The sequence below is a fragment of the Meleagris gallopavo genome, chromosome 12, assembly GCF_905368555.1.
Source record: "Meleagris gallopavo chromosome 12, MGAL_WU_HG_1.1, whole genome shotgun sequence".
In the NCBI taxonomy this organism is placed as follows: Eukaryota; Metazoa; Chordata; class Aves; order Galliformes; family Phasianidae; genus Meleagris; species Meleagris gallopavo.
In genome coordinates this window covers 2,580,034-2,601,475 of record NC_139415.1, presented here as the reverse complement: position 1 = coordinate 2,601,475, position 21,442 = coordinate 2,580,034, and the positions used below count along the sequence as shown (strand labels likewise).

At 37.4% G+C, this 21,442-nt stretch overlaps 1 protein-coding gene across 3 annotated transcripts in view; it reads right to left on the bottom strand.

The window, feature by feature from the left end:
• SCAPER (S-phase cyclin A associated protein in the ER) overlaps positions 1-21,442 on the bottom strand; it is a 144,619-nt gene that overhangs the window by 86,178 nt on the left and 36,999 nt on the right. For all 3 annotated transcript variants that reach the window (XM_085234333.1, XM_085234332.1, XM_031555302.2), the window contains 7 exons: positions 21,012-21,123; positions 19,857-19,997; positions 18,216-18,371; positions 15,060-15,202; positions 11,426-11,507; positions 10,851-11,003; positions 8,992-9,099 (listed from right to left, as the gene is read on the bottom strand). In XM_085234333.1, coding sequence (XP_085090459.1) covers positions 8,992-9,099; positions 10,851-11,003; positions 11,426-11,507; positions 15,060-15,202; positions 18,216-18,371; positions 19,857-19,997; positions 21,012-21,123 — 895 coding nt within the window. The remainder of the gene's footprint in view (positions 1-8,991; positions 9,100-10,850; positions 11,004-11,425; positions 11,508-15,059; positions 15,203-18,215; positions 18,372-19,856; positions 19,998-21,011; positions 21,124-21,442) is intronic.

Below are 21,442 nucleotides of genomic sequence, written 5' to 3'. Positions count from 1 at the left end.
ATTTATATGGAAGAGCAAGGTATTTACTTCCACGAAAGTGGCAGAACCTATGCCACAAAGAGCAGGTAAGCTCAATGTACAGCTGCAAAATAGGGGAACAGGAACTGAATGTAGATATATTTCTTCATGATCATCTGTACGCATTCTTCTATGCATTCATGTATGGCAATGGCTCAATAATGCAGTAGGTAGAAATACTCCCCCCCATGTTATTTACATGCATTCATCTCAATAAAAGCTTATTTAAAAAAATCCCTGGGTATACAGCACTTTTTTCTCAGGGGGAAAATGTCTACAGCTGAGAAAGCATATGAAACATAAGATGGTTAATAGAAACGACTTGATATTTAATGGCATTCTGTATATACATGACATCGTTTAAGAATGTCATTTTAAACTTGAGTTTCACAGACCTTTAGTATTTTTAACATAACACTGAAAACCATTTAAAAACAATCAAAAAAATTCCCTGTACAAATATCACTACTTCATTTACAACGAAGGTGATACAAAATGACATTAAATGTGCATGTACAACTGCAGCCTCAACACAGCAGATAATGAAATAAGATTATTTACAAAAGGAGTCTTTGCTTTTCCTCTCTTTTTCCTGCGTCTCAGCCATCTTGATTTCTGCTCATTGAAAACCCTGAAACTTTCAAAATGCAACAGATAGACCTCAAATACCAACTCTGTGAGAAACTGAATTGCCAAAACCAGCATAGCTAAAACTCTAAGGTCACCCATGAAGTCACATTCTTGCTGGTTATTGCTCTGTCTCATTCAACTGTCTGAAACAGGGAAAACTACCCATTTTTCTTCTTATCTTGAAGTTGATATCTTCAGTTGACAAAGCACTTCTTATAACCAAGCTTTCCTCTATATGCCAAATTAAGTCTCTTTATCTTGCATAACATGTCCATATCACAAGGATTACATCAACATTACCTGAAATCAACTAAATTTTTCAGATTCTAAAATAAAGGGAACTGCAACATTTTCTGTTAACTATGTACTGAATCTATGAAATGCTGAGGTGACACAGTTGAGTACAGTTTGTAAGCTCTATACTTGAGAAATATTACAGTGTCAATAGATTACAATATAGTTCATTACAAGGAAAAAAAAAAAACAACAACTGCTCTCAGTTCAAGGACAAGATTAACACAGAAACACCATTGAGGTATTCAGACATGATAGGACACAGTAGTTTTCATTAAGAGATATCAAACAGAGAATGCAAAAAAACACTTTCTAAGAAACCCATCTTAAGTTGGAATATTTCAATTAGAGGTAAAATCTTGAAGAACAGCAGAAAAATCAAAACATGAACTTCAGAAATATTTATAATAGCACTATGTAGTTGTGACGGAAGGCTTGCCAAAAGAAATGATTCCGAACAAAGCTTCCTCATTCTAAAATTAGGACTGCATGCAACACCAATACTTATTTCCATTTCCTTTCTCTTTAAAGAGTTGTCTTGTTATGCATTCTGCCTGGGGCAAGACTGCATAGGAAGAACAGCACTGCAGAAAAGCATCTGTATTCGCTCAAGCTGAGAAAAAAACAACAACCTGGCATTTGTTGCTGTGAGGCAGTCGTAAGTTAAGATCCTGTGTTCTCGAGTGCATATCGCTCCACAGTAGCTTTCACGAAGCACTTTATTCCTCCTAATACACAGCAGGAGCAGCCAGGGAAAAAAGGTCCTGGAAATCCTCCCCTCGGAAGCCAGTCAGTCACAGGCAGGAGCTGCCAGGATCATCAGGCTGTATATCAACCTCTTTCTGCTGGTTTCTGTAAGCTCTGAAGGAACCTGAGCTGCCACAAACCAGTGCTGAGTTCGATCCTGCTGTACAGCAATGGGCATGTGAAGGCCTGAGCTTTCCCATCTACAGTCCACCTCGTAAAGCACAAGATACAGCTATGCTATGCTACTGATATGCTAGCTAGCTGCAATTTTGTGTAAGCTACCCAATTCATGGAAGCAGAAAACACTTTCAGCTATTGGACTTTCATCTAAAACACTGAGCCAAAATGACCATCCTGAAATCTGAGCTTTTTTCTCTATTTTCTTCATACCCATTTCTTTCTGCATTTCTGATGGAAACAGAAGTGACAGAATACCCCAAGACTGGTTATTCTTATTATTGTTGTAATCTTTCCAACCTTGAATCTCCAAGTTTGGAAAGAAAAGGCATTCTTCTAAGTTTCCTAACCCATTTCTGCAGGCCAAGGCAACTTGAAAAATATCTGACACTGGCTGTTTATTGAAACTCAATCTTCGGAACCTCCCAGCGCTTGTTTTTACTTTCCTATCAAGATTAAAATAATAGCAATAAGGAAGATCATAAATATTTGCAGCGACTTAGATGGCATTGCAAAAGATGTTACTAATTTGCCACTTCTTTTATTTAAGAAGTCAATAGCAAACCAAGAATTCTGTATAAATATAGGGTACACAAGGCAAATCGAGAGGCAGCTCTGCTGAAGCCCAGGTATGTGGGCTTTTGGATATACATACAGTACCTTTACTTGTTTCAAAATAAGCAATATTCTGTAATGGCAGGATATAATTAAAAAAAGGCCTTTGATATTTATCACCAAGGTCAGGAATTACAGTTTCTCACTTGTATATTACCACTTAAAGGACCTACTTGCCAAACTGTGAAAAGATTTTTAAGGTTCAATTCTAAATCATATTACCATAGGAATATTCGTTCACGATTTTATTACATGCTTCAACAAAACTCCTCAGTATTCTGATTTTTTCCTCACAGCTTAGGACAGTATTTAATATGGAAAACAGATGCCTAAGTAGACTGTACCAAATGTAGAATTCAGTCTTCAATGTTATAGCCAATGACAGCCTGAAACACTGAAGGCCATTAATTATCAATCCTAACTTAGAGATCCAGTATTGTTATAAAACCACGAGCTATGACACACCTCAAAATATAGGGAAGATTCAAGATAATGAAGTTATTTACCTGTTATCATTAATAAGAATTACAACAAGTACTTTGTGTGTGACGAAATACATTAAACGAAGTAAAAGATAATGAAATTTTATTTTCTCAAAATCACTATTTTAAATATCCAGTCAATTTTTATGTAAGAATATACTTCAGAAGGTGAGTACAGAGCACCAAAAACCTTTAATTCTACATTCAAAACCAAAGGCTGACCTCTCATGCAGAGTATTTTTTCATTCACTTCTTGAAGTGGTTTTTTTATTTTCTCAAAGAGGGACTTTTTTTTTTTAAGCATGTACAAACCTAAACAGTGTTTTCACTGCAAATACTGACTGTGCTTTCAGCCACCTTGCTTGCCTGTAAGTCCAATAATATGACAGGCCTGCCACAAAGATATATGGCAAACAATATTCTGAACAGTAGGTTCAGATATTCCTTGTGATTTTTAATATCATTTCCTTTTCTACTCATCACTCTGAACTGCGGGAGCAGAAGGCAAAGGAAAGCTGTTTCTTCCGCTGCAGACTGGGGAGAAAAGCTGGAAGGCACTGACATTGTTACAGGGCTGCAAGGGCAAGCATGAGAAAGGGGGAAACACGAGTACAGCCGGCCCTGCCAGCAGTAGCTTCTCTTGCTGGCTGTGAATGTTTGAGATATAAAAGCCAAAAGGAGGAAGGGTGCAGATGTTGGCCACGATCTACGACAGTTAAAGACACAGCCAATACACAATCACATTTTGGCCAAGAAAAGCCCCGGTTCATAATATATTAAATGTAGGAAGCTGTTGCTGCACAAACTACAAAAAAAATATAATTGATCCACACAGTACTGAGAAATGTTCTGCAAGCTGCATCTTGGATTAAACTTCACAACTGCAGGATGGTTTTGGCCACTTCTTGCAAGCAATGCACTCACAGCAGAATGACAAAGCCAAGCAGTTCCTGTGCCGAAATGATTCCAGGTAGGCAACAGGTATGAAACATTCACAAAAATGGGCTACAGATGCTTGGCCTAGTTCTGTTCCTGTGCTACACAAAGTCCTCTAAAAATCGCCCCTTCCTTGAGAGAGGAAACAAAATTGAGCAACAGAGAAAAACTGAGAAGCAGAGAAAAAAAGATGGGCTACTATCAGTGCAGCTTTGCAAATATCTTGTCTGGGCTAAATGCAACAGCACCCCAAGCATGGGGCTGTTCAAAGCTCACACCTGCTGCTATTCTCTACTATGTGTGATTACAAATACAACTGGCAGAGTGCTGTTCCCCAACAGTTCAGTGTAAGTAGCCTTACATTTAACATAACACAAAGCACTACAGCTATGCATAATTTTACCCTTTCAAATAAAACAAAAGAGAAAGTTAAATAGTAAATGGTAGCTGGATAACTACAATCAGATGCCAAGAAAGTGAATTTACAATGGAGTCTATAGTCTGTGGGGGTAAAAGAAACAGGATATTGATCAAACTATCTACCAGAAATGATTTAAGTGTTACAAAACATGAGGTCTGAGTCAAGACTGCTTCCTTGCATAGCAATGGTCACAGCTGATAAACAGTACAACACAGGCATCACCAACTCTCTGAACAAGAAACCTTGTAAATAAAGAAGAAAATGAGAACACATCAGGTACGAATGTGAACACTTCTTTTAATTATTTCCTCAGTATAAAATTCTTATTAATTTCCTCGGTAAAAAATAATGGAAACAGCATGGAATTTTGAGAAAGCCGTTTGACTTTTTAAAGGAAAGCATCCACCACTCCTACGCTTCTTACAATTCCTAAGAACATCAGCTTCTCCTGTGTGCTGTACAGGCCATAAACCTTACAAGGCTAGAACAGAATTTGTAGCAGCACAGCTCTGCTTTTCCAGGCAGCCTCTCACCACATCCTGGCAAAAGAGCAACCTTGCCAGGGTAATAGCCTCTGTACCAGGGGAAACTGCCAGCACAGCTATGCACACTGTAAATCAGACCCCTCTACAATCTAGGCTTGCACCAGAAGTGCTTGCATTGCAACCCCAGCCAACCTGACAACCCACATGACAGATCGAGCTATTGGTTGTCCATCTGATTTTTTCTTAAAGGGAATGTGGGTGGGCTTAATCAACCATGTCTTTCTATTAATCCTCACATTTTAACACTGTCAATCTTCAGACAACAGGAACTGCTTCTCCATCACCAGATTGCGTTCTCATTTGAATTAAATATATCCCTAAGAAGTTATTTCATTTAAATTATGACTGAACAGTCTGTTTCCTTCCCTGATTAAAAAAGCATTCTTCACATTTGCAAATAAAGGGCTGTTAATATTCCTCCATCTTTTTTTGGAATACATGAGTATGTACTTTATATATATATTAACCAACTTCCTCTCCTGCCAAGGTACTCATTTCATGTGTTTTTTCAGGAGTACTTTTCATGGACTAGAGGCATTCATAGATGGCATGGAATTACATGGTTTGTACTCCGCACATCCCTTTATTCAACACTACTTGAAATGCTATATGAGATAGGACAAGTTGAAAGAAGGAAGCTAGGATTACAACGTATAATTCTCAAAGCAAATGAGGACAGACAAGACAAACAAGAAGAAAAAAAAAAAGCAGAGGAACAAAACCAAACACCCCCAGAGCTACAGGTGGGAGGGAAACCATATGAAGTCCCTGTAGAGATCTCAGCCTAAAGAGATCATCATATGCTGCCTTAGGGCATTTACACGGGCGCTGTTTTGGTCATGTCAGTGGCCTCTCTGTGAAAAGTCCTTTGTAGCACATCCGCTCTGATTCAGCAAAAGAAGTCATAACTTCAAGCTGACTGATCAGTTCCAGTGACATTGAAACCAAATGGCATGCTTCGTTTACCTGTTTTCTGAATTGAAAGCAATATGAATGTTAAGGCAGGGGACAGGAAATCAATAGCACAGAAAATAGCAACATAGAAAGAAGGTAAAGCTGTAAGCTTGATGGAAGAAAAACTGCACTTCATCAGCAGGCACAATCTCCATAGGGAGGGAACACAGGCAGGACACTGTAACGCACTGAAGATCCCAGGAAATGGCATGGGACAAAGATACCACTGCACATTTCTGAAACCTGACAAAGGAAATACAAAACCCACCCTGTTGGAAGAGCTTTGCCATCTATGCTAATAAATGTATTCATACGAGACTGAACAAAAGAGGAGTTAAAAAGAAGCAAAAAAAAGTGAACAGAGCTTAATTTGCTTTCATATGATAGCCAGATTTTCAAAAGCAATAGAATGTACTCTAAGAGGAATCTACACTCATCTCAGTTTCAGACTGATGATGATGAATCCCCCTAAAAGGAAAATCCAAAAGTTGGAGATGAAACAAAGCTGTCATACTAACTCAGAAATAACTTCATGTTTTTAGTACCTTTATTCATAACAAAACTTTTTTTTCCAAGTTGCACCACATAATCACATTTACAAGTGAATTCATCTCCTTAAAAGTCCAATACTACCTGTCAGCAACTGCACAATATATGTTTAAATCCAGAACAATGGAAAGAAAAAATTTCCTCTGAAGATATTAAAGAACCTACAGATATTAGAGCAAAATCTAGGCTAATTATTTCTTTTCATATCCAGCGAGCACTCAGCCCACAGAAATCAGTGTCAGTGCTTATGTGATGCAGCTTCTAGCTTTTTGCTTACAGTCAAATCAACTAAAAAAAAAAATCCTCACTGTATGAAAACATATTATACAACACACACTTAAGGAGGTTCTTCAGACTTTGGAAGTTAAGTCTTACCTTCTGTAATGCTGATAAGGACAAAACAAATACGTTTAAATTCCTTCTGTGATTTCTCAATTAATAACAAAGAAATTCTATGGCCAGATTGCAATTTAAAAAAAAAAAAAAAAAGAGAAAAGATTTCTTTCTAGACAGCTACCTATTACACTTAACAAGCTTAAAACAAAATGAGTCAAAGATCAAGAGTAACTTATCTGAGGTGTCAAGTGCATAAGGTTAAAAGGTGAAATTTTATTAGGTCAGAGGTGATATAAATAAAATCTTTTATGTCAAAGAAGAAGGGTCGCAGATGAGATGTATATAATCTAAAGGCATCACAGATGACAAGTAATAACTTTAAGTAGTACAAGTGTGTTCTCACTGCAGATATCTTCGCTGATTAAAAAATTGAAAACAGTGATGAATAACTAAAGATACTGCAGTGCTTCTCTGGACTACAGCTTTACTTCTACATGACATTCTGCACGTCTGTTCTCATGTACTGCAGAACTTACCTGAAGTTACTGAATGCATTTCTTGTGGGGTAAGGCAAAGTTTGGCATTAACTGCCCACATTGAATAGAAAGATACACAAAGTAGACTGCTTTCATAGATAAAGTGGTATTTCTACTTTACTGTAACCAGGCATCTAGTACATGTATCTACTGCTGCTCTCTAAAAAGACAAAACTGGAGTGGGGCCTCAGGCCAAGGAAACTCCAGATTACAACAGCACAGCTCAGAATTTTATACTCAGGCTATTTAAAATACAGATAAAAATACTGTAGCATAACATATTGTTAAATCGCCAATACATCAAATATTACACATCACCTCAATTAAGAATACTTAAATCTGCTTTTGTAACCACTGTGTTGTTCAGTTACAGTATATACTCCTTTTCCTTCTGGACTAATTCAAGAAATCCCATGTATTTAACCCTGATCTTAAATTCACGAGGGGATTTAAGCACATGATGCTGGACACAATAAAACCAAGATATCTGTGCCCTCTAGTGGAATTTCTTTTTCTCCAGCTGGGGCACAAAAACAACGCAATCCCCCTTTCTGGAGGACACAAGTGTTAAGGCTACCAACCAAATGTTGTGCAGTGTGTAACAACTCTCAGACCAAACAATTTTTTCCTCCATATTGCTCTGAGGCAATGGCAAAGCAAGAACCAGTCAGCTGTGGCTAGCTAGAAGCAAATAAAGGCTAAAAAGATGAATGAAAACTCAATGCTGCAGACTGCCCACTCTTTGGAGCATGTAGTGACGTGATGGAATTCCAGGAAGTCTCACAGCTCACATGTATTTCTGTGTCTCTGGATGCAGTATGAAGGCTTCTCCCATATATGGAACTACAGAAACCCGCTATTTAAAATCAAATTCAAAACAACTCCTATGAGCCACTATAAGAGCAGAAAAGAAAGAGACAAGAAACTGCATACTTTTGTTGCAGTTTGGAAAGGGCAAACTGCAACTCAGCAGAAACGCTGCATCTTCCAGTGACAGACACTTCTGGGGACTGGAGTACCTCAATGACTTAACTCACCAGAGCTTTTTACAAAGGGAAAGACAGTACCTGTGGCAATGATGAGCTGTAAAAAGAACAGGTCAATAACAGCAACAAGAGCCGTGCAGGAAACAAATATCAGGATTACTGAGCACTAACATTTGAATAGCTTTGGATGGAAAGCTGCTGCAAAAAGGTGCTGCAAGATTCTTCAGCTCTTCATCAAAAGCTACTTGAACAAGCAAGAGATAAAGGAATAACTAAGGGATTGCCAAAGCTGCTAGTAAGCCAAAGTAAGATAATTAAAAATAGCATTTGAGTTTAAAAGGGGAATTTTATTTGTCCATTCTAAATATCTTGAAGGATCATTCTTGTGGGGAAGCTGTTTTACAGATATGCAAAAGTAGCCTTTAATAAAAGCAGCAAAGAACACTTATTATTTGGAAAGGTATAAAAAGGAGAGAAAATTAAAACTCATGGAACATGAAATATGATGATAGGAAAAACACCTTTGGATTAGCAGGAGAGCAATTAGTCACATTTTTATACACAACCTCAAATTGCCTTATGTATCTGAAGCCCTGGTTTCTTTCATTCTTTCCATAAGCATTCTGTATTCAAAAAGGCACTGATATTCCCATGCTAACACAAATATCTTTGGTTCCTTTCATTTCTAGGAATCTTCAAGACTTTCTCAGGATAAGAAAAGGAAATTAAAATAGAAAAGGTTATTGGAAGAAAAAACCAACATACCACTTCTTCATCTGAAAGCTCCCGTCCTTGTATGCTACTGTTCTCTCTCACAGCTTGTTGGTGTTTTTTCCCTTTAATGTGGCTAAAAAGGTACACTTCTGATGAAATCTGCAGTGACAGTGAGTTATCAGTTATTTTTTACTCTTGATAATACTGAACATAGAAATAACACTATTTTTAATATAACAATATACCCAGTTTCTCAGAAGTTCAGAATCTGTCACCTAATAAAGTAACATTAGTCACTGTAAACAGCATTAACACTGTGTTTATTTTTACTAAAAAGAGCATTTGTGCTTTTGCCACACACAATTTCACAGACATATTTAACATCACAAGGGTAACTACAGAGGAACGTACTGTTAACTGCAACTGAAGACTACCTGAAAACACCTGACAAGAGAGCAATACTCTGTCATCAATAGAAAGTTAAGGGGCATTGATCATGAAAAAAAAAAAAAAGGTGGCTTTTTTCCCCCCCATTTTTAAAGAATATTTTAGGTTATTGTTTCAGCAGACTATTTCCACAGCTGTGTTACTGATCAAAACCCCAATCCACCCAGTGTTCTTCATGCTAACCTATTCCTACTCAAAGGCTGGCATAGCTGCCTATGTGACCACAAGGGTAGCTTTTGTGATACAAATGCTGCATCCTGAATGCTGATAATGCAGCACACAGAGCAGATTTCAAAGGACATATATGCAGTGGTTTTCCATTTTCATATCTCAAGCACAGAACTTAATCCTTCAACCTAGTTTACTTGAATATCTTTTGTGCAGATCTTTAGAACAAATTACACAATCATTTGCTAACCAGCAGAGGAATATGTTAAAATATGTTGGCTTCTCATTTCATTCTGACTTTACTCTAATTTCACCAATTAAAACTTGCATTCTGAAAGACATGAATGAATGTATAGGAGTCCAGCCTCCTGAACCAAGGGTTTCTGTTCCACCACTACCTGAAGTGCTCCTATGCACTCTTAAATCAATGAATGAAGAGTAATCATAGAATGAGAGAATCATAGAATGGCTTGGGCTGGAAGGGACCTCAAGGATTGCCAAAGCTCCAACCCCACTGCCACAGACAGGGCTGCCAACCTCCACATTTTAATATAATGTGGGACAGAAGGCTTTGCACAGTAATGCAAAGTCAATGAAAGCAATTAACAAGAGCTGACTTCCCTGTTTCCTACACAGTGATTGTATGGCTCCCTCTTCTCTACCACTCCTCTGGCACATAGAACAGTACATATAAGAAGAGAGAACCTGTTGAGAGCGAAGGTCTACCAAGCCAGAACCTGGCTTCTGATATGACCATGAAGTAGATACTCAATGGAAAGTAAAACAATATTGATTGTTCTCTTCAACACTAAAAGCCTCCAATTAAACTCAGTTGGAGAAATTCCTGGACTCACTGTGTTTTCTCCATAGGCAGTAATCTTCAGGGAATTTCAGTCCAATGAAACTTGTCCAGTCATCCCCTGACCACATATTAAAATCAAGTCTCTGCAGGATCTTACATGAAGGCTTTCACAGCTCAGCAAACAGCTACATAAAGAATCTCATTCTTTACTTTATATCTAGATTTTTCTTTTTTAAATCTAGCTTCATTTGATGATCCCTCTTTTTTTTTTTTTATATAAAAAGCAGAGCTAACAACTGAGTACAGCCCACACCATTACACCTCTGATTCTACAGGTACTTCAAATCTGCCGTAAACCACCCTGTTTATAGTCAAGAAAGCTGAAGTAAGGTGCACTTCACAAATGCAGTGCTCTTATCTGGGAATGAAGCACCATTTGTAGCTGCAAGACTCAGGCTGGCCTTGCAACTCTGACAGCAGCCCTCTGACTTACCATTACATTGCACAACGAGCACTGTTTTTTGCGCTCATACGGTGTGAGTTTCGGTGCGTAATCAGTATTAGCATGTCTTCCACTACTCAATTCAGCTGCTTTCTCTTTTCTTTGTTCAATTTGTTCCATGTGCCTTCTAATACTTTCATCGTGCTGAATGCAAAGTAACAAAAGCAAAGGGAAAAAAAAAAGGGTATGAAATAAATGGTACAGAAATACTGAGAATTACTGAAGTTTGTACAGCTAGAATGAATGCATGTTAAACTGAAACTTTTTTTTTTTCCTGTAAGGCATTAGAAGTCACCACACACCAGAGACTTTAGCATCTGCTGTATCTGCAGTAGCAGGTACAGCTCGCTGGATTCTTTCAGGGGTTTTCACACTTAACTTGCATGGAAATGGAACAAACTCTTAACTATTATTTAAAATCAGAGACTGAGATTAAAAAAAAAAGGTAACTCAGGACACATTTTAACATATTGTAATGTCTTTACTAAAGATACAGAACTTATTCTAGAGAATTTCTGTATCGCTAATGTATTTTTTCAACTAGTTTTTTTTTTTTTATTTTTTACCTTCAGCTGAATCTTTTTCTGCAGTTCTTCCATGGCTTCTTGTTGAGCTGCAGTTAGAGCTGCCAATCTCTCTTCTCGATCTCTAACAAGAAAATGATAAATGCAGAGGGAAACTTTTAGTAATATTGTGAGGCTGAGAAATAATATTAATGTCATCTTTTGCCTCCATAAACATTCTGCAGTCAATGACCACTTTCACTGAACCACAGGGAAGGAGTACAATGGCAAATAAAAAAAAACCACAAAGCAATAAGGGAATTACATTTCATAATGAATATTTAAAGACATATAAAACTTTGACCAACAACAAACGATACAGTTACAAGTGACAACTGATAAACCAATGCTCTAAAAAGTCACAATCCTAAATTTTCAAGTTGCCAAAGGACAGCAAAACAATTAAGCATTTACTTTAATATTACTTTCTGCACAAAACTGCAGAGTCAGGAACTATTTTTGTTTACTGTGTCTACAACCCTCTTCCAATAATGGAATCATGCCTTAAAGATCAGTCTATGCTCCTTCCCAGTCTTTGCTACTGGCAGCTTTTATGAAAGATTCCAACAGCATCACATCTATTGTTAGTGGATATCTGATATACACACAGGAAAATGAGATTTAAGTTAAAGTCATAAATAAAACCCAAGGTTAAAGGAAGATGCAAAGGGAATCCCCTGAGCACCAGTCACTGAAGAAAGCAAGAAAAGCAAAGTAACCACAGTAGAAATAGAAGGCTCAGATAATAACACTTTTTGAAATGAAAAGTCACAAAGTATAAAAGTAGACAGGAGGGACAACAGGACAGGAAACAAGATTAACAACAAACATTAAGAATACTTGGTCATTCAGAAACAAGCAATCTCTTCCAAATACCATGGACATAGGCAGGAGGGTGAGAAAGAAATGATGGATTAGAAGCATTACAAACTTCATGTGCTGTTTCCCACAGAATATACAGAAAGACTGAACTAGTCTTCGATTTTGCTTTAAAAAAAAAAAAAAACAAAAACAAAAAACTGACTTACACCATGAGCTGAAACAAATCATAACTAACACAATCCAAATCCAAAGTGTAGTTATTTCTTTCAGTGTACAATTTAAAATATTTGTTTAATCCTACAGACTAGGATAAATCAATATTGTTGCATACTTGGATTAACAGTGTTTGAAACAAAACTCTCAAGTTCCCATTTACAAAGCATCAATGTTATCCCTCTCTAGGCCCTCCTGAAATGCATACTTTTTACATTTTACTGTTGTTTTATGATTTCTACTGATTAGAACAAAATTCTCCATATGAGGGATTATAATTCTCTGGAATATAAAATCCAGAGAAATTATATCTAAAACTTTACTGGAACATTAACATATCATAAGGGCAGAGGGGTTTTAAAGTCAGTTCTAAACACACTAACTCTTTCATACACGTGCTTTAACCACCACCAGAAGCACATACATATAAAGCTTACACTGAAGAAGCTTTAAGAAGGTATTCCAAAAATGACTCATTGAAGGAAGCATCCTACCTTTAGGGCGAGTCAAATCCTAGCAGAACCTGATCAAGTTGAAGGCAAAGACAGAAGGGGCAGTGCAGACAGTTTGCAGTCAAACTCATCTCTCACTCAGCTTTTGAGCCACAACACTTTGAATCCTGCTCTGCTGTGTTAGAGAAACCTCAGAACTCTTAATAAGGAAAGAAGACTGAGACCAGAGATAACAGAATGCCAGATTGTAAGGCACCATACACACATCCTTTCCTACTCTGTCACAAGCGGAAGAATAAAGAAGAGAGAAAAGGAGGGGAAACCTCATCTATCTCATTCAACCAGCACCTGTCAAAGAAAAAACTGCAAGCACTTACCACAGTACCAAATACAAAGCAACTGAAAACTGAGTGTTACAGAATCAAATAAGAGGAAATTTGCTGAAATAGTGCTAACAGAGGGCAAATGGAAACTGCAACTCTTCTCATCATAATGAAAGAAGTAGGGGGCAGCAAAGGCAAGAAGCAATTCTAAAACTGATTAAGAAGAGTACAGGATGGTATACCTTAAGCCTTTAGACAAGTTCTAATTGTAGAGCACCACAGAAGGCAGAGAATGTATTAAATATCTTTTTCCCCCAAGTTCTTTAACACCTATTTCAAATCTCAGAAGTCATCCACTCTCTGGAAAGGAATGTAAAAATGCACTGAGCCTTGTAAGAACTGCCTGTTGTGATTATAAGAATAATCCCTAATCAACTGCCTCTTGTTCATCATGTCAAATAAACTAAAACCATGTCACAGCCTTTTGTCTGTGTAAAACACTGAAGTTTTGTTCCTCAGTTTTCCAGCTTTCAAGAAAACCACCTTGTTTTTTCCAGATAAGCTCACAGGCATTCCATTACCTCAACAGCTACACAGACAGATGTCTGACAGAAGGTAGAAGAGGGCATACAATTTCAGAAAGATGTGGAAGTTTCACACATGCACACACTGTCATCTTGAAACAGCATAACCAAAAGTCTCCTCTCTGCCAGCCCTCATCTACCTCAAGAGAGTCAGATATGAAAGAGACTTTCCCTCTCACTCTCACTGTGACTGCAAGTCAAAACATTCAGGAGAGGTCCATGAAGTCCTGAGCAAGGCCACGGATCCAATCCACTACTACATCTAAACACCTCACTGAAAATGAACTCTTCATGATGTCAAGCTAGAATTGCCCATGATTTTTGAACATGTTTTGATCACCTTCTTCCATTTCAGAATATTTTATTTGGAGAAGAAAAACAATTCATAATGATTTCATATAAAACAAGCTCAGACAATCGGAATGTTTACACAACCACCACTGAATGCTTCATGCCATAAGAAGAATACAACTTCTGTTTAGATTTTATGGAACACTTGTGGTAGTGGAACTGTAAGGAGAAAGTGAATAAAAGGAGGTGAATCCAAATAGAATTAGGAAATAAAGGGAAAGCAGCTTTTTCTGAATCAGACTTGTAAGTAAACCTTCCTCACACACTACACTGTCACACCCTACACCCAAGGGTGTACTTTCAATACTTCATTCTCTTTGCACTACGCTTTGCTGCAAATGAAGGAAAGAGAAAAGCCCACCTGAAAACCCCTGTATGAACTTCTGATCATGGGCAAAAACATAAAACAAGTACTTCACAGGCAGTGGAATTAATTAAGCCTGGTTTCCCGGCTTTTTGCTTCACAAATGAAGTCTCTGCTGTCTACAGAAAAGGTGAAGTCAAATTGATGCCAGTAAGTCCAAAAGTTACTGGGGAGCAAAGGAAATAGCGAACACAGAGACATTAATCTTGCTTCCTTTGAAAACTAAGCTAAAATATAAAAAAGGCAAATTATTAAAAGGTCTTGTTAGCAATAAAAGTAAGATGAAGTAATGTTAACAATATATAATAAAATACAGCATTGCACGTTGCAGCATGCATGTACCAAGGAATACAAAAATCTATTACAGAACTTACGAATTTTTTTCTTTCAAACCATTCATCAAGAACATTTATTAATGCTACTCTAAAAATACTAAGCCTGAAGACCCTTATTAATACACAGAAGACACAGAATGCCTGAAAGGATAATGATGAAATAGAGGAAACGAGAAAAATGTGGCAAAGTCACCTGGCCCTTTCCCGTGCTGCATCTTCCCGTGCTTTCTCTTTCTCTTGCCTCTGCTGCTCAATCCGTGCTTCTTGTTCTTTCCTTTTCAACAGCAGCTCTTCAACCCGAGCCTGGCGTTCTGCTTCCAGAGCTCTTTTACGCTCCTGGTTAAGAAAAATAAATTTTAACTCCTCTTTTAGAAAAAAAAAAAAATTCCTTCATAGAATTCTTCCTTGCTCTCATGATGTTCTTCCATCATGCACTTCTGTTAGATGAAGAACTGATGCATATATTCAAAAAACTGAACATAAATAGAAAGCACAATTGTGTGAACTCAGCCACAATTTTGCTCATCCTGAAGAAAATAAACAACCAGAAGTTCAACAAAATGATCAATGAGAATGAAACATTTTGAATATCTAAAAGGATAAGCATGATACAAAACCAAAATATACTCCCACAGAACATTGATATTTTAATAATTGTATCAATAGGACTTTGACAGTTCACTTTGTACTATCACTGAACGCACAATTCCTCCAACTCTGTTCAATTTTTAACCTATTTCCTGACCATAAAGTTCTGAAACTCTATCTGGTATTCTAATCCTGACAGATGCGCTGCACTTGAAACAGAAACAAATGTAAAAACAAAGCACATTTGAAATCACATTCTGTAAGACATGAGTAGACATACCAGTTGGCTAAGTGTCATTAAAAGGAAAGATGACTGATTTAGATGAACAGTCTGGAGACAAGTGAATATTCCACATGTTCTTCTAATCTTTATGGAACTAAGAGTAATAGTCTATTTTGTATGAGAGACTAAAAAAAGCTCCTTGCACAACCTCCAGCCCTGTAAATGGACACTGCTGTACTAGCAAGGAATTACCTTTCTTCCAGGAGACAGTATGAGGTTTCTTTAGCATGAAGCAAGATCTCACATTTAAAAATGCACTGTCCTGGCTCGTACATGTTCTAATATATACCATTGCCACTAAACAGAATAACACAAAATGTGGGTGAAGGAAAAATCTGCAACAAATTCTAAAAACCACAGAATGTTAAACAAGGTTAATGGAAAGATGGTTTTAAAGGCGAATCTGCAGAATTTGGTGCAAGGAAGGAACAAGTAGATTTTATTGAGTGGATCTGAGATATACTCAAGGGTAACAAAGACATAGTTCAGGCAGATAATCAGTTTCCATTCATACTGAAACTATACGCAATATTTAGAATCCTTGTGATTTAAATTTTGTTGTTGCACGTATAGCAAAGACCATCAAAGTAGCTTTGTTTAGATGTGCTGTATTCCAACAACACGTGAGGGCTGCTTTTCCCTTTTGCATGAAGTTAAACTCATGCTTTTAGGATTAATTTCTGATCACTTAATTGGAATTACTCATTCATATCTGTACTAACTGCTACAGAAGGTGTTACACCAGGAATGGATCCAAGTGCAGGAAAAGTTCCACTGTGAAAGGAATACACATTGTTTTGTAGAGGAGGATAACAGGGGCAGATAAAGCACGCCTTGAAATTTAAGGGTTTTGCTCAAGTTTTTTTAAATGGCTCATGGAAAACGCATAGTGGAAAACAGCTTGATCCTTGGTCAGGACAGAAAAGTGTGGTGATAGATGTACTGACAGATCATCTACAGGTCAACTACAGCACAGACTAATGCCCAAAAAGGAGTAAAACATAGTACATTAGAATTAAAAACCCCTAATCATAGAATCATAGAATCACAAGGTTGGAAAGGACCTACAAGGTCATCTAGTCCAGCCGTCCTCCCATTACCATTGCTACACAAGCACTCAACCAGATCTTGTAGCTCCTCATCCAGACACCTCTTGAACACTGCCAGGGACGGCGACTCCACCACCTCCCTGGGCAGCCATTCCAGTGTCTGACCACTCTCTGAGAGAAAAAGTTCTTCCTTATGTCTAACCTAAACCTCCTCTGGTACAACTTGTGGCCATTTCCTCGGGTCCTTCTTCATTGCTTGGGAGAAGAGGTCAAACCCCTCCTACCCCCAACCTCCCTTCAGGAAGTTGTAGAGTGCAATGAGGTCTCCTCTGAGCCTCTTCTTCTCCAGACTAAACAATCCAAGCTCCCTCAGCTGCTCCTCATAAGACTTGTGCTCCAGACCCCTCACCAGTTTCGTTGCCCTTCTCTGGGCATGTTCCAGTGCCTCAACATCTTTCCTGTAGTGAGGGGCCAATCCCATAACATGACTCCAAGAAAGCTCAATTCTAGAATAAAGGAGTGTAATTAGCTACAAAAACCCATGTCACTGGAGTCAGGTTTTTTCATAAATGATCTGGAAGGGTACATTTCTCCAATAATGGTATCTTTAGAAATCCAGGAACTTTTAATAACAGATTCTCTAAAAAAAATGTTACCTAGCAATTCTGGAGCACCTTCTGTCTCAGAAAAGGCATCTGACCAACTGTGGTCAGTATCACATCACATTTTTCAACAAGGAGATATTACGACCATTACCAGCTGATTCTAAGCTCAAAAGGATTCTCAGACAAACTACAGCTTTGATCTGATGCACATATATACAGGGAGGAGGGAGTTCTCATGAAAAAACTTGCTTGTATTCCAGCATAGAGAACAGTGACAAGAAGTGGATGCGTGAGGTTGGAGAACTTAGTATTGAAATGCTGCAGTCAAAAAAAAGACTGTCAAGGATTTCAGGACTGTAAACCCATTTGTGTTATGATTTTCAATGGTCTTGAAAAAAAATGTATGATAATAATGAGAGTATATGAACATAAGGTACAATTTTCTGTTTCTTCTTTAAATTTCATGTGTTACTAAAAGATTGATACTCCATTAGAAGATAAACATATGTTTTTTAAAAAGCTTAAGAGAGGCAACAATCATCTACCCATCACCTATATTCTGGTCTAGAGGAACGTATCCCTGCCTACAGCAGGGGGGTTGAAACATGATCTCAAAGGTCTCTTCCAACCCAAACCATTCTATGATTCTATACGACCTCAGCCATATTTAGATTCCTCTCTTGGTACTGAACCATGGCAGGGGAAACACATTAGACTACACTCTCTTGAAGTTGAACTAAAAATTTAAGATGGAAAGCAACAGAAAACTGCACAGTCAAAAACATCTGTAACTGCAGGATGGCACTGAAATATATATCTTGTACCTGAACAGCTTCATCACGTGCTTGCTTCTCCTCTTGCCTTCGTTGACGCTCTTCTTGTAATTCATTTAAGCGCTGTTCATATTCTTTTAATTTATTCAGCACATCATGACGTTTGTTCTGAGCTTCTAAGGTGTTTATAAAAGCAATTTCATTTACCTGCAAAGATCACGAAGTGTGAGAAAAGATCAGTGAAGCTGAAGCTTTGTTTTTAGTGAATTCCATCATTTATTGATTACCCATCTGATAATTAATTTGGTGAGATATTACTACAGAATCTGTTGGAAATCAATACTTGACAAAATTGGTCTGTTTCCAGTGTTACTGAAGATAACCATGAATATTTATCAGCACTAACCCATACTAAAAACCTATGGATGAAATAGAAATTATTCTTCTATACCCAAAGTTTACGCTCTGTTTGAATCCACAAAATAAATCAGTGGTGAGGAAAATGGACAAACAGTAACACATCCATCTCACAGAAGTTGGTACTTGTCTTGTTCACTAATTAGTACTTATTTACAGAATAGATTTCATAGCACAATAAGCAAGTAATCATTAGGAATTCAGATAAGCAAATGGGCTGCAACAGCTATCACGTCCTTTCAGTTTTACTCATCAACTGCAGTTTCTCTAAAAGCCTTCTGGCCCAATTTACCTTCATTTCCAGAACAGAAGAATCTCAAAGGCAGAAGATCTTATACATTTAAATATATACATAAATACCTAAAACATCTGCTTAGCTGAGAAATTATGCTAATTATGATTTAATTAATGTAATTGAAGTCACAGTAACGTAAATGAAATAATAAGCTATGTTAGACTAAATTATGTGATCTAGAAACTGTTTTAATCTAAGAGTCAGAAAGGGCAAATTAGTGAAAAAGCTAAATGAGTTTTTGTTGTGCTTATCATGTAATAATGATGAACAGCTCAGCATCAATCACAGCTGGGACAAATGCTCATTAAATGCTCATTTGGCCTTAAGGAGATGCATGTATCTTGGGAAATATATATTTATTAAAGAATATGAATTAAGTCAACCAATAAAACAAAAAGCAGCCAGTGCTCATTTTCTGAATCTAGATATTCAAGTCTGAAGTGTACTAGTAAAATACTTGGGTTTCAGTAATTGTTGCGTTATCAATAAGTTTATGTCCAGCTTTTTAACAATATAAGTAGCACAAGCCACAGCAACAGAAATATACGTATAGAAGAACACAACGTGTAAGGACGCTCAATCCAGCATTGGCTATTTAATGAAGTGCAATGTTCTCCCCTTCTTTGCATTCTGCTGGAGTACAGAGAATTTATGAGATCTCCTTCCCTTCCAGGAGCACTGTCCCCAAAAATGCTGCTACATTCTCTGCGGCAGAGAGAGAGAGTTCTTATTTGAATCTGTCTTTTCTTCTAGTTCAGCCCACCATAATGTCTAATAACAGACTAATTTAAAATTCATTTTAGAGGGAAAAAAAAAAAATGCAGTTCTAGAGATTGGCATTTATCTGCTTCACAGGCGATACGTGTACACTCCTGCCCAACTTACATTATCCTTCACAACACATTCCAGAATGCTCTGTGGTACAGAACATACACAATCATGGCAGTTGAATATTTGCCCTTTAAAATGAAACAGCTTACCTTAGCTTCCTCCTCTTGTGCTTTTTTCACAATTGCTTGTAGCTGCACTTCACGTTTGAACTCTGCATGGAGCAATTTTTCCTCCATCATCCTGCGCCTTTGATCTAATAGTTCTTCTTTCCATTTCCGTACATCTTTCTCCTGTATAGAATTAGAGAATTCATTACTAACACAGCAGCTGAAAGTATGACCAGAATTTTCCTCTGAATTTTCTTGGTTCTGAAGCTTTAATTACAGAAATAAAATATTTTGAAGCCTTGCTTGCACAAATCCTGCACCACGTTTAACTCAAAGTACACTGATTTGCTAACTGTTTCACAATCCTCTGCAAAATCCATTTAAATTAATTCTCATCCTCCAGAAGTAAAGTAGGTAAATAATCATAAGTTAGGATCACAAGATAACCAAGTCACCTAGTGCAATGCCTTGCTCTAAGCAAGTTCAGCTATGAGATCATGTTGGTTGGTCGCTGAGGACCAGTGAGGATGTTATCCAGTTGGTTCTTGAAAACCTCCAAATATGAAGCAGTTACAACCTCTAAGTAGTCTGTTCCAGTATTTGGTTGTCCTCACAATGAGAGACTTTCTCCATGTACCTGGCTGGAACCTTTTATTTAAAAATAAAATAATTATGTCCATCATCTCTCAGCCAACTGTCATAAAGCACTGTGAAGAGCCTAACTCCAGTCCATTAATAATCACCTGCTAAGCATTGGAAGGCTGCCACTAAGTCCTAATCTATCCATCCACACAACTGGGTGGATAAGTGAAGAAGAAAAAAAAAAAAAACAGTATACACCTTTCATTATTTTACTTGGAACATATTTCTTCACTATTTCTAATCATTTTAGACTGCAATCTTTGGCAAATCATTCATATCTTCCAAGACATATATACAGCTCACATCACAACAGGAGAATTAACTGTCAATGAAGTCTCCTCGTCTTGGTATTAGCAATATCCTTATCTTAGATCAGAAATTCAAGCTCTTTTTGTAATGCACGAGTCACCAGTGAAAACCATGTGAGTTGACACTCAAGAAAATTTTGTTTTACTGTATGTTTTAACCTCCAGCATTCTGAGGCAACATGGAGGGAGAGAAAAAAGGTTTTCTGGAAAGCAGCAAACTGGCTACTTTGTACTATAGGAAGCTCACCCTCTCCATTAATTTCTGAAGCTTCAGTGCCTTTTCTTCACGTAACTTTTCTCTCAGCTGTTGAGCTTTCATTTGTTTTTCTTCATGTTTCTTCTTGGATTCTGCTATTGTTCTTTTAATAAAAAAAGCAGAACAAGAGTCAGTGAAACATCATCACGTGACAGCACTGCAAACATTTCTATGACATTTTCAGGAAGAAAACACAAACAGGCCACTGCAATTATTTCCCTTAAATGTAAATATTGTTCTTCCAGTCTTCAAATATTTACTTAATGGTCAGTGTAGCACGAATCTCCCTCATCATGAAAATAATACGCTCATTTCTTTAAAACTTTCCACCCACAGACTTAGAGAAAGTAAGTTTATGAGCAGTTTCATAGAGCCGTGACCTTGGTTGCTTGTTTCCACTGCCCAATCAAGACATGAAACAA